This window comes from Microplitis mediator, chromosome 5 (assembly GCF_029852145.1).
Source record: "Microplitis mediator isolate UGA2020A chromosome 5, iyMicMedi2.1, whole genome shotgun sequence".
NCBI lineage: Eukaryota > Metazoa > Arthropoda > Insecta > Hymenoptera > Braconidae > Microplitis > Microplitis mediator.
The window spans coordinates 7,193,450-7,207,559 of record NC_079973.1 but is presented as its reverse complement, the minus strand read 5'-3'; the positions used below and the strand labels follow the sequence as shown (position 1 = coordinate 7,207,559).

Below are 14,110 nucleotides of genomic sequence, written 5' to 3'. Positions count from 1 at the left end.
AATCGAATAAGTAGGAATCGATTTTACATACTGACAAGTTCAGTTGATTAAAGTAACCGCCGTGGCGTTGCGATATCACAACAAATCAGTGATCATCAACAACAACAAATATCAGCAAATAAAATAATTCATATGATATCTAAATCTTGATATATTTTTAAATCAAATAATTAAAATAATAATATAAAATATAAACTACAAAAATAAATATGTTTGGAAGCAAGAGAAATAATTTACCACCTCGTCCAAGTTTACCACAAGGACAACAGATTATGGAAGATCTTCAAAACGCTAAACCAAATGACGTTGCTTTTAATGTCAATAAAAATGGTATGTTCTGAACATAAATATTAATATTAATTATTAGTTGCTCATTAATTTAAATTGTAATTACAATGAGTGTGAAAGTAGCTGACTACTAGCAAATTTTAAAATTTTGGAACAAATAAATAAAACGTATGAAGAATAAGAATTAAAAAATACATATTTAGAGAATTCAAAAATCAGTACGCGTATTTTTTATGATGCTGAAGTTAGCAGACGTCTAATAATTTTTTGATTTTTTTTTAGACGATAAACCAGAAGAAAAAAATATATTTGAAAAAATTGCACCTGTAGTTTTTTAAATTTTCTAGATGTGCATATTTTTAGTTTTTTTTTTCTTCAAATTTAATTGTTCAAAAAAAAATCCAAAAATTTTGAATTGTCTGCTAACTTCAGGATCATAATTTTTTTCAATTACACTATTTTAATAAATTTATTTATTTAATTAAAATTTTTAAATTGCCTCACATCTGCTACATTCATGAGTGTGAATGTAGCTGACAATTGTAATTTTTTAAATTTTGAAATAAGTGAATTAAATGTGAATCCAATAAAATGTAAAAAATGCGCATATGTAGAATTTGAAAATCAGTATGTGGATTTTTTTAATTTTTATGTTTTTAATTTTCCAATTCGTTCATTCGTCATTTAAAATTTGTCTCACATCTGCTACGTTCACACTCATGCTACATTCGCCCTTATTGATTATAAATATATTTATTTATTTATTTTTTAATTTACAGACAATAAACAATACAATTTACATTTTCCAACAAATGTCAATGATGCTGAAACAATTTACCGCCAAGCTCGACGATACCTTGATGGGATTGAACAATTAAAAGTACTTTCTGAAAGTATAAGTAACGAACAAACTGAATTGCAAGCCAGTTACCAAGAAATTGTCAAATTGGCCAAAGATATTCGTGATCAAGCACAAGCTGTTCTTGTTAAATAAATTCAGTTATCATATTTTTGTATATAAAATATTATAATTATTAATGATTAATAAATATTTATTATTAAATTTTATTTATACCCAAGTAACACACTTGGTTTTGTGACATCTATAAGATAGCAGTTTTAAGGCTGTTTTTTGACCTATCAATAAGGCACCAAAATGTTGATAAAATGATCAGAAATTTATGTCACCGAATAAATATCATCTGCTTAAAAGACTTGACACAAGCGATGACAAAAAGTGAATAACAAATACTTGTTAAATAAGTCATCTTAACGACTTTTTACCCTGTTTAAAAATATTGATTGAAAAGAATTAAAAGTGATGGAATTCGAATTCTTTTCAATAATTTCAATTGATTTCAATTTTTTTGTTTGTATATACAGTTTGCATGGAGTGACCGCTTCTCAATTATTTTCAATCAATATTTTTAATCAGGGTAATTTCAATTACTTTTTTAAGATGTGATAATGAACAGAAATTATATATGACTCTTAGGACCAACATCTGTATGTCTTATTTAAATCAGGGTTCTAATTAGCAACTTGTCTAACTCTATTTCAGAAAATCCTCCATTGATTCGAAAAAAAAGTAATTTAAAAATTTTTTTTCATCTAAAAATCAATTCCATATTTAGTATATGTGACTATTTTCTGACTATTACTATCTGAAAATTGCACGGAATCACCTACAGAAAAATATTAAATTAGACAACTTGCTAATTAGAACGTCGATATAAAAAAAAACTTGACTTTGAGACAAAAAAAAATTTGTCTTATTCTTTTGAAAGACATCTTAAAGTTGTCTCTGTGCTACTTGAGTAGTTATTATTCTTAAATTTCATTTCAAACCCTAGTAGCACACAGACAACTTTAAGATGTCTTTTAAAAGACAAGACAAATTTTTTTTTGTCTCAAAGTTAAGTTTTTTTTTTATAAATAAGACTTACAGATGTTGGTCCTAGGAGCCATAAAAAATTTACAATATTTTTCCTATTTTGAAAAAGACATTTTAATTAAAAAATCCTTTAGATGATTTGTTTTATCATTATTTGTAATTTACTTTTTATCATCACTTGTGTTAAATCTTTTAAGCAGATATTTTTTCGGTGACATAAATTTCTGATCGTTTTCTCAAAATTTTGGTGCCATTGATAAGTCCAAAAACTGATATCTTATAGATGTTACAAAGTCTAGTGCGCTACTTTGGAAAATATGAGTTTAGATTTAAATTTCCCGCTTAGTACTACAATCAGCTGTTTTCAAATAACAATTCACTCTGAATGTGTTCTATATTTATTTTAATTCCACTATTAGTTTAATGACAGTAATTTAATTTATAAAGTTCACAAAATGTTTAAATTTTTGAAACAATGTCAGAAATTTCGATTAGAAAATTTAGGTAAGATTTATTTTTATTCAATTTTATGTTTTAATATTTATCAAAGGGTGCTTAGGTTATATAGATTTAATAATATTTTTATTACTCAATATTATTATTATTTACAAAATGAAAATATTAATTATTTATTTAATTGTACAGGAATACAACAATTAGTTGAAAATTATTCAACAACAATATCATCAAATCCAATAACACGTAAATCATCATGCGATTATCATCATACACAAACCTATGGCCAACCAACCCCACAAACTCATCCGCATCTGATAAAACCTGGAGAATTGGTACCTGGAATAAAGTTAGAAGAGTTTAAAACCCGTAGAACAAAATTAGCAGATTATATATTTAAAAATTATACTTCAAAAGATTTAAATTCTCATATTATTATAATACCATCAGCTAGTAAAGTCTACATGTCTGATAAAATACCGTACGTATTTCGTCAAAACACTGATTTTTTATATTTCACTGGCTGCCAGGAACCTGACAGTGTTCTGGTGATGACAATAGACAATGAAAAAGTAACGTGTACTTTATTTGTACAAAAAAAAGATCCGAAATCTGAACTTTGGGACGGACCGCGTACTGGAACTGAAGCTGCTGCTGAAATGTTTGGAATCGACCAATCGCTACCGGTATCCGATTTTGAATCGTATCTAAACTCGCTGATTACCAAATATAAATCAAACGCATCAGTCTGGTATGACAATAACGATATTATTAATAATGAATTTCATAAAAAAATATCACAATTAGGGATCACGTCAGGAACAGCGCGCTGTCGTTTGTCTTCGACGTCAATTAAAAATGTTTTTCATCAAATACGTATGATTAAATCATCTGCAGAGATTGAATTGATGCAAAAAAGTTGTGATATTGCGTCAGAAGCTATTGTCAAAACAATAAAAATATCAAAACCTGGTATGACTGAGCATCAATTATTTGCTACCGTTGATTATGAATCTCGTATGAGTGGTGCTGAATTTTTAGCATATCCTCCAGTAGTTGCTGGTGGTAAAAATGCTAATATTATACATTACATTACTAATAATCAAGTTTTGTATGACGGCGACATGGTTTTAATGGATGCTGGTTTGTATTTATTTATATGGCAGTGTTACAATTCTACTCACAACATCTCTACTCAAGGGAAATAGCTACAATTCTACTCACTCATAACTTTACTCAGCCTCAACTCTGCTCACAGATTTTTAACTTCCCGCTAAGAAACTTGTAAATTTTCAAAAATTCGGGAAGTTATTGGTTTCGGTCCGATTTACGAAAATCGAATTTTCATCAGATGTCGACGTTTTGAGGTCCTAGAAAGCTATTCTGACTAATTTCAAGATGATGTCCGAGTGTATGTATGTATGTACGTACGTACGTACGTATGTAAATACCTGTATCTTTTGAACGGATGAACCGATTTTGAACTTTAAGATGTCATTCGACGCGGCTTGTCAATATCTTGAAGCTGTAAGAAAATTGAGCTTGATCGGTAGGGCTCGTTCAGAGATATTCCAAAAATAAAATTTTTTCAAAAATGTTTTTTATGGATAACTTTTAATGTGCTCGATGGATTGATTTCAAAATGGACTGGGCTCTAGAGCTTTATAAGCCGCGTCGAATGCCACCTCAACCATCAAAATCGGTTCATTTGTTCAAGAGAAACCGTTGTCGAAAGAATTAAAAAAAAAAGAATTTTTTATTTTTTCTGAAATATCTCAAAAACGACTCGATAAATCGAATTCAAAATTTGATCAGCTTTAGAACTTGATAAAACGCGTTGATTGCCACCTCAACTGTCTCAATCGGTTTATTCGTTTGAGAGAGATCGTTGGAGAAAAAATGGTAAAAAACGTTTCTTTTCGAAAACAACAGCATACAAACGTATTTTCGAGCTCGAAGAGCTTGAAAACGTATTCACAATAATGTTTTCGAGGTTCTTGAGCTCGAAAACAGCGGGAAGTTTTGGGGCTGGCCCGCAGGGTCAACTGACAGACCGATTTTTTTTACTCAGGTTTAACTCTACTCAGCTTCCACTAGACTCAGCGACAACTTTACTCAGCTACAACTCTACTCACGTATTTTAGCCTATCGATAAAATAGCAATTCTTTGTGAGTAGAGTTGTCGCTGAGTAATAAAAATATAACTGAGTAGAGTTAAACCTGAGTAAAAAAAACTGTGAGTAGAGTTAAGGCTGAGTAAAGTTGTGAGTGAGTAGAGTTGTAGCTATTTCCCTTGAGTAAGTAGAGATGTTGTGAGTAGAATTGTAACACTGCCATTTATATTACTGTTAAAGTCTGCATGGAATACCGTAAAATTCGATAAAATTTTTGTAAGAGTAAATTGGCATTCTAAGAATTGCATTTTTCTTCTGTTCAAAAATTTGTAACAACTTATAAATGCCAATAAAACTATGAGAATTTTGTTGGAAACAAATGAAAAATTATTTGTTCGCGCGCTTATATGTGTCATTTATTTGTCGCACTATCGCATAAATATTTCCATAAGGTTGATTATTTTGTATTAATAATTAAATTACTAATTATTGTTGTTTATTTCAGGGTGTGAGTATCGTGGATACTCATCAGACATAACAAGGACCTGGCCTGTTAATGGTACATTTAATCCGCAACAAAAAATCCTTTATGAAGTAGTACTCGAAATACAAAAATCACTTATAAATAAATTAAAAGAGCTTCCAACTTTAGATGAATTATTTTATGACATGTGTGATTTATTGGGTAAAAGATTGCAAGAGATTGGTCTTATACCAAAAAATATATCAGATGATAAATTGGTATCAGCTGCTTTTACTTACTGTCCACATCATGTTAGTCATTATTTAGGAATGGATGTTCATGACACAGGTAAAATTTCACGAAGTGTTAAAACACAACCAGGAATGATTGTCACCGTTGAACCTGGTAATTAATTTATATTTATAGTCATACCCGTGTAAAAAAAAATTCTCCCACAAATGTTCCTGACAGTGAGCTTCAAAAATTGAGACAATTCTGAACTTTGAGTTGAACGTTTTTGGAACTTTAAAATAATTACAAGTGTGGAAAATTTTTAACTAGTGTGGACTCTCCTTGCGGGTTTCTATTTTGTTTTTAATTTTCAAGCAAAAATGATTTCAATTGACAATTTTATAATAATAAGTTCAGAATTAGTTCTAATCACTCAATTTGTGGACTATTTTTAAACGAGTACGAAAAGTGAAAAAAACTGACCTTCCCAAAAAGCTCTAATAACAATCAAAAAATGTTCATAAATATTTTCAAATCATTTTTATTTTTTTTTGCCTCATACCTGAATAATTCTAGTAAGAGTCGTAAATGTTCATAATTTCTGCTCAAAAAACAAAACGTGCAGAAAACCTACACCAGTTGAAAATTGTTCACTTTCTAATTTTTTCAAAGTTCCAAAAATTTTCAACTTAAGGAGGGAAGCTGGTCTGAGAAACAAAAAAAAGAACATATTTTTGTGATTTTTTTTTTCATAGTACAACTTTTATTAACATTCTTAAAATTTGTGACATTATTAAGCATCATTTCAAGAACATTCTGCTAAATTTTTATAAAAAAATATTGAAAAATAAGCCAGTGGTAGTGGGGAGAACCGAGTCCCCTTAAAAAAAAAGTCTCCATGCCGTAGGCAGGATAATTCAGGACTGCTTCATCTGAAATCAAAAAACCAAAAAGATTTCTTTAGTACATAAGTTTATCTTGGATTTGAACGAAGGAATAAACAAAATATTCATTTTTTAATTTTTGGTAAAGGTGCAATAAAAAAACTCTGATTTTTGCCAAAAAATATTTCTTTTGTTTAATTAAAAAATAAGTAGTTATTGAAAGAAAAAAAAAATCCTTCGTTCGAATTTAAGGTAAACTTATGTACTAAAGAAATCTTTTTGGTTTTTTTATTTCAGATGAAGCAGCCATGAGTTATCCTGCCTACGGCATGGAGACTTTTTTTTTAAGGTGACTCGTCTCTCCCCACTACCACTGGCTTGTTTTTCAATATTTTTTTATGAAAATTTAGCAGAATATTCTTGAAATGATGCTTATTAATGTCACAAATTTTAAGAATTTTAATGAAGAAGGTACTCTAAAAAAAAAATCACAATAATGTCCTTTTTTTTTTAATTTCAAACCAGCTTCCTCCCTTGAAGTTCAGAATTGTAATTTTGGAAGTTCACTGCCATGATTTTTTTTTTTATAGTTTTAAAACGATTTTTTTTTACACGGGTAATTATAATTTAAATACTAAATTTATAAATTTACTTATAGGCATATATGTCAGTCCAAAAAATGAATTAGCACCACCGGAATTTCATAATCTGGGTATACGTATTGAAGACGATGTATTAATTAAAGACGGAGAACCACTTGTTCTTACACGAAATTGTCCTAAAGAAATTGTTGATATTGAAGCGTTATCTAAATTTAATCAATCGTAAATTAAATTTATGATATTTGTTAATAATAATATTTATTTAATAATTACTGTAAAGAAAAAGTAAATCAAACTGAGCGGTTGTTTGTTGTAAAAATATTTTATTCGAATAATTGTTTTACAGGAAACAATCGTATATTGTAAATTTGTATCCAATATAAAATTACTAACATTAGTAATAGTAAAGTATAAACAATTAACGCGATTATAAACATTTAATTAAAATTATTTGTAAATTTATCAATAATTTTTTTTTTTACATTATTTAAAATCGTTTTGTCGTTTTGTTTATTGTAAAAATGTTATATTTGTTAATATATATATTTAATTATACTTATTAAATATATACATACATAAATATTTAAAAATTATTCACTTATTATTTCACACGATTAAAAATCGTAATAATTACGTCTTGTGAATTTTAGGAGATACAATGCACTTGCAGGACAGCTAAGATCTAAAAAATTTATCAAACAATTGTATAATAATTTATTTAAATAAATTACTCATTTTTTTTTTTTAATTAATTACCTTATATTCAGGCATTTTATAAAAAAAAAATAATCAACCACAAATGGAGTATTTTTTTTAAATATGAGACGAAATTCATTTAGTCATTACTGACATCAGCACTATTCGTTAAAGAGAAAACAAATATATAAAAAGTAATGACGTAAACTTATTTCAGTTGCAAATTAATACTTTTTATCTTTGAACTTTATGATATAGACTATCTATGAGAGTCAAATGAATAATTATTTATTTTTAATCTTTAATTATTAAAAAATCAAAGCTTAAAATTAAATTTTTCATTAGTGATTCCATGAACCTTAAGGTAAAAACGCAAATTATTGATAGTAAGAAATATATTAGACTATAAATAATTTATTGCATATGCATATTGCATATATATATATATATATATATATATATTAGGGTGTTTCAAAATAAGCATTTTTTTTTTTTTCAAGTCTTATGGTCTTAAAAGTTAGTCTTAGGTATTCAAAAAATTCTCCCGAAAGAGCAGCTCGAAAGCTCAATCCTGCTAAGAGCTCAACGAATATTAATTTTCTCATTTGAATTACATGTAAAAAATTTTGTTTTTGTTTTTATATATAAAAGTATTTAAAAAATTTTTTTTCGAAAATCGAAGTACATGGTCTTGTAGGAATTTAAATTCTCTACAAAAAAGCCTGTCAGTGTTTTCTTCGTACAACTAACAGAAACAAAGTTATGAAGCTTGAAACAATAGTGAATGAAAAACTTAACGTAAAGATAATTTCCGGAATTAATTACGTGGACATGTTTATACAGTGAATCTATATACTATGTATAATCAGTAAGGTGTTTTAAAAAGGTTTCTGAGATCCTACTTATTTTCCGTATAAATTTCGAAAGAAAAATATTTTTTTTAAGAATTAAAATTTTTTTCTTTCTGTATTTTTAAATTAAAAAGAAAGTTCTGTTTTCAAAGTAAGGAAAATTTTTCCCATGTGTTCAAAAAAAAATTGACAGTCAACATTAGCTCAAATGAAAAAATCTAAATTTCTATCAAAAAACTGTTCGATATGGGATGGAGTAAAAAAACAATAGAAATTTTTGTACTATTAATTGCTATATATCATGTACGCTTGGGGGGGGGGGGGGGGTCTATCATTTGTGACGCAATATTGATAGGGGGAATCGCAGAAAATGTGACATAGCTTCATGAAGGGGGAGGGGGGTTTAAAAAGATAATTTTGCATGACGTATTTTATAAACGGCCGCTGTAAAGAAAAACAAATTTTTTTCATTAATATTTTGTGGTGTCCCATTAATTTTAAAGATAAATAATAGTTTTCTGCCTAAAAATAAGTGAAACATTTTTGTTAATTGACGAAAAGAGTCTCATTTATTAATTTATTATTATACATGTTTTACTTACAATAAAAAAGACAATCAAGAAAAATTACCAATTATTAGAAAATTCCCAGTTATTGAAATAATTCTAAGTAATTATAAATTTAATGTTACTTCAGGATGACTTCGATAAAAATATTGCTATGTTTTATAAAACTTGAATCAAATATTTTAAAAGTGCCCGATAAATAGTTCCGCTTTTTAATTTTTAAAATTAGTAGGGTACCAAGATATTGAATTTAAAAAAAATTTTTTTTTTCTTCACTTTACCCTAATGGACATCTGGAGTATCTTAGAGAATGTAATGAAATTCTAATAAAGAATAAAACGTAGATTGAGAAAGTAATTTTTATCATCATTATCAGTCTTACTTCGTATACACAATTAATATTTTTTGAAGACATGAATGACAATATTCGAAATTTATAAGAATAAAAAATAATAAATTAGTGAATAAAAAATATTATTTAAACAATTGTTTATTATCAGTATTTTATTTTTTTGTATTTACAATAATGTTTAAAAAAATTCAATAAGTATATGTATAAAAAATAAAGAATATGAAAATTCATAAAAAATTCAAATTTATAATTTTCTAAACTTCATGTCAGCTTGTTTCAAAGCTACGAAATTATTGAGTTGTTTTACTCGAAGACGTGACCAGACAACATGATCATGGAGAGCGTGAATTTGAGCTGCGGCTAGAGCTGCACTTTCAGGATAACGTACAGTAGTACAGCCGAGACCTGGACCATTTTTAATAATAATTAATTATATATTGCTATGAGGAAAATAAATATTTATATTATTTATTTATATAATTACCTGACGGAACATTCAATGAAGACCAAATATCTTGATCAACATTCTCAGTAGTAACAGGTGGACAGTTTATTACCGGGAATGCAGTATTGCCTGAAAGTACTGGACCAAGTCCGTTGCTCCTGCCAGCAACTGCGATTAATACAACCTACCAAAGATAAAACAAATGTAAGCAATTATTATTGTTTTTAATCAAATACTTTTTATCTTTGAACTTTACGATATACTATCTTAGGTGTCAAATGATTTATTATTTTTTATTTCTTTAATAATAAGCAAAACAATGGATATGATAAATTTATAAAAACAAACCTTTTCACCAGTCCCTTCATACTCAGCAAGAATCCTCAATGTCTCTACGGTGCCTTTGTGAGCACTAGTGACTCTCATTTGCGCTCTGAGACCTAAATCAGTAGCATACTTTGCTATTTTTTTGCAATGATCTTCATCTGAAGGCGATCCCATTAAAATTACGACCATTGATTTTGTCGGAGGTACAAGATAATCGAGTTGCTCAGCTACCCACTCAAAATTTCGTTTTACTGTTTGTAGATCAGCATCAGTAACAGTTGTTAAATTTCTGTAAACCTGAAACCAATGATTAATAATTAATTATTCAAATTAAAATAGTATAATTTTATTTGAAAATAAATTATTTACCTGCTTGTCTTTCATCAATCTTTTGTCTCCAGAAGGCCACAGTCTCCAAGAATCGCTATCAATTATATCAGACACCAATATTTCACCATCAGCATCAACACCAAACTCGATCTTCATATCTATTAGCGCGCAATCACGAGTAGCCCAAGCACGTTCTAGAATCTCAAAAACAGCAAGTGCCATACGCTGCATAATATCAACTTCATCTTTACCAATAGTTACTCCATTGAATTTAAATCCCGCTGATATTATTTGCTGCTCAGACCACTGAGGATCGTGATTAGCATCATCTTTAAAAAATGTTTCCTGAAGTGGAGGATTGAAACGATAACCCTCAGGTACACCTGTAAATTAACGCACTTAATTAATTATCTTAAATATTTATTATTTTAAAAATTGTTTTTTTTTTTTTTGTTATTTACCTGTATGTCTCTTCAGGAAACTTCCAGTGGCCAATCTTCTGGTGACCCATTCAATGGGAACCATTTCACATTTTTTGGCTACAAAAGCTTTTTCTCCAGCCAACTTTACAAAAGCTGTTTTCAAACCAGCTTTGTTTAGTAATTCAAATACTTTAGCGTTTGTTGCTGTGCTGATTGCTGCTTTTCCTTCAAGATTGTGTGATTTAACACCATCTCCAGCAGTGATTCGGTCTTTACTCAAAAGGAGACATAATGAAGGATCATTTGCAAGTTCAAAAACTTGTTTTGTTTTTCCTTCAATTATTAATTTTCCTGTTTTGTATCCTTTATAATAAAAAAAAACAAACAATAATAATAATTAATATTACATTCTTGTTATCGTATTGTAATTTATGACATAACAAATTAAACTTGTAAAAAATTTAATGTTTTATATTATAAATTATTTGAAATGAAAATAACGTACACTGATAAAATAAAATAATATTGTCCAAACAAGAATTTCTTGGTTCAAGAAATCGGTTACAAATATTTATTTCATTATTATTAATTATCAATTTCTTGAAAAAAGAGCATCAAATTTATTTTTGTTATTATGTGCATTTGATATTATATTATGGGTAAACAAAAAATAGCTTTACTTGAATTAAATAAAAATTATTTCCATCGATTCTACGAATTCTTGAGACAAAATTATATATTCTCGAAAATTATCAAGAATATATGTTCTTGTATCAAGTAAATATTCTCAATAAAAGTATTTCTTTTTCTCAGTGTATTTGTATTTATATTCGAATATTTATTACCAGTACACATGATACTGAAGTATCAAGCATCCAATAATTGTTTTATTTTAAATCATCAAATTACAAATTATAAAATTTATATAGACATAACATGTATACAGAGAGTATCAAAAGTCTTTTGTATGCGTTTGTTCAAATTCTTTTTTTTAATAACATATAATTTGTTTTTATTTAAAAATGAATGAATTGTCAGTTGCCTACTGATTTTAATGTCTACCCATGAATCAAATATGTGCAATATTTGTTTAGAAAATTAAATAAATGTTTTTTTTTTATTTAAGGGGGTATTCTGGTCTAGAAATAAAAAAAAATCGATTTTTTTTTTTTCGTATTTTCATTGTTTAACTATTTAAGAATATGTCTACGAGAGGATTTTTCAAAATTCAAATTATTTTCGGAGAAATAAGTATTTTGCTGAGCTGGCATCCAAACCGGTTGGGCTGCAACTATATAACGAGGAAGGTCCGATGTATGCAGCAGGAAAGGCAGATTGAATAAATGTAAGTTAAAAATATAATTTTATGACTTAGACTGCAAAAATTTTACTTGAAACTTTAAACGCGTTTTTCTCAGAACTGTCTTTTTGAATCTGATACCCGTGATTTCTCAGGTTCTACCGAACCGATTTACTCGAAATTTTAAGAGAGTCTTCTTTAGGGACTTATCTATGTCCGGAACTACGGCCATCCCCAAATTTTCATTTTTACTATTTTTAAAAAATCGAAGAATGTCAAAAAAAAGTGGTACAAAAATTTTTTTTTTCTTTAGGCAGTCGCCATTTTGTAAAAAAATTTTTTTCCAACTTTTCCGTAGTTCCAGACATTGCGAAATTATTATAGATTGATAATCTTTGTTATTTTTTGGTTTCCGATTGCTAGGAGAGTTAAGATTGTGGGTATGGTCACGCACCAAATTTTTGAGACTCCCTACTTCATCAGCTGATAACTAACGGAATTTTGAATTTTTTTTACTTTTTAATTTTTTTTAGTATGCTTCTAATGTGAATAAATAATGTATAAAAAAATTGATACTAAAAATATTGCTTGCTTTTTTTTTACAGCACTTCAAAAATTACCTAAAATTCATGTCTCTAGACCAGAATACCCCCTTAATTAACTTGTAAATTATTATTAATTAATTTTTTATACACAGAAGAAAAGGATTTCTTGACGTGAAAAATTTTCACTTGCCCCCAGAAATTTTTTGCACTATAAATTGAAAAAAAAAAATTTTTTGTGTGTGGAAATTTTTATTTTCAATTTATAATGCAAAATCTTTCTTGCGCCAAGAAATACTTGTTTTCTGTGGGACAATTGGGATTTAAAAAAATTTTTGAATAAATAAATAAAATGTGCGTAGGAGAAAAATTAAAAAATTCGTATTTAAATATTTTAAAAATCATTACGCGCGTTTTTTTAAATTTGATTATTTTAATTAATTTATTCAAAATTTAATAATCGTCTCATGTCTGCTACATTCACACTCATTTTTTTTATGTTTTATTGAAACTCAATTATTTGAAATTCAAAATTTTCCTAATTTTTTTTTTTAATCAAATACTTAGAATATTTTTAGCGTATTGGTATTTAAATACTTTTTAAAAGTATCATGAATGTATATATAACCATTAAATAATTGAGTCTTAAAATTTTTATCACAGACTGTACTAATTTCTGAGTAAAAAAATATCAAACACGTGGTAATATTTCAAAACGAAATAAAATTAAAACTAAAATAAAAAAAACCATAAACTTAAATAAATAAAAAAATAATATAAATAATAAAAATAAAAACATACCTTCCATGGTTGTGAAGAATTTATGAAATAAAAATGCCGGTAAATTGTTGAGTTTAATAATCGGTCTTCTTAAAGTTACAAGCATATACTACCCAACTAACACAAGTAGTATATTGTACCCAATATATTTGTCCCCTGTCTCTTCTCCTTCCCTATCCATCACCCCCCATCTTCCAAAGACAAGAATTGATACATTCATTGGTCCTAAAATAATACATATAAAATTTTTATCTCTTTTTATCAACAAAAATCGTACCATGCTCATCAATTAAAACTCGACTCCTCAAAGATAGCATAGATGTCGAAAATATATTTATATATATACATAAATATAAATAATAATTATTAAAAACTTGTTCATTATCAATTTTAATATATTAAGAAATCATAGCTAATGATAAATATAAAAAATAATAAATTACTTTGCAATTAAATTTATATTTTATTATTTCAATTAATTTTATTGACAAATTAATCATTGAATATTTTTCTGAGTACGTCATAGAATATTTTTATAAATTTAATTCATTATAATTATAAATAATT

General features: G+C 27.4%; 3 protein-coding genes across 3 annotated transcripts; 2 read left to right on the top strand and 1 right to left on the bottom strand.

Moving 5' to 3' along the window:
* Positions 1-72: 72 nt before the first annotated feature.
* LOC130668776 (uncharacterized) lies at positions 73-1,356 on the top strand. Its single transcript, XM_057471229.1, has 2 exons — positions 73-330; positions 1,068-1,356. The coding sequence occupies exons 1-2, from the start codon at positions 210-212 to the stop codon at positions 1,280-1,282; spliced, it is 336 nt and encodes a 111-aa protein (XP_057327212.1). The 5' UTR covers positions 73-209; the 3' UTR covers positions 1,283-1,356.
* Positions 1,357-2,531: 1,175 nt separating this feature from the next.
* On the top strand, positions 2,532-7,284 carry LOC130668775 (xaa-Pro aminopeptidase 3). The gene is made up of 4 exons (XM_057471228.1): positions 2,532-2,686; positions 2,828-3,781; positions 5,258-5,620; positions 6,989-7,284. The coding sequence occupies exons 1-4, from the start codon at positions 2,638-2,640 to the stop codon at positions 7,156-7,158; spliced, it is 1,536 nt and encodes a 511-aa protein (XP_057327211.1). The 5' UTR covers positions 2,532-2,637; the 3' UTR covers positions 7,159-7,284.
* Positions 7,285-9,517: 2,233 nt separating this feature from the next.
* On the bottom strand, positions 9,518-13,732 carry LOC130668770 (bifunctional phosphoribosylaminoimidazole carboxylase/phosphoribosylaminoimidazole succinocarboxamide synthetase). The gene is made up of 6 exons (XM_057471225.1): positions 13,565-13,732; positions 10,961-11,284; positions 10,539-10,882; positions 10,191-10,466; positions 9,882-10,026; positions 9,518-9,802 (listed from the first exon to the last, which is right to left on the bottom strand). The coding sequence occupies exons 1-6, from the start codon at positions 13,647-13,649 to the stop codon at positions 9,642-9,644; spliced, it is 1,335 nt and encodes a 444-aa protein (XP_057327208.1). The 5' UTR covers positions 13,650-13,732; the 3' UTR covers positions 9,518-9,641.
* Between the last annotated feature and the right edge of the window lie 378 nt (positions 13,733-14,110).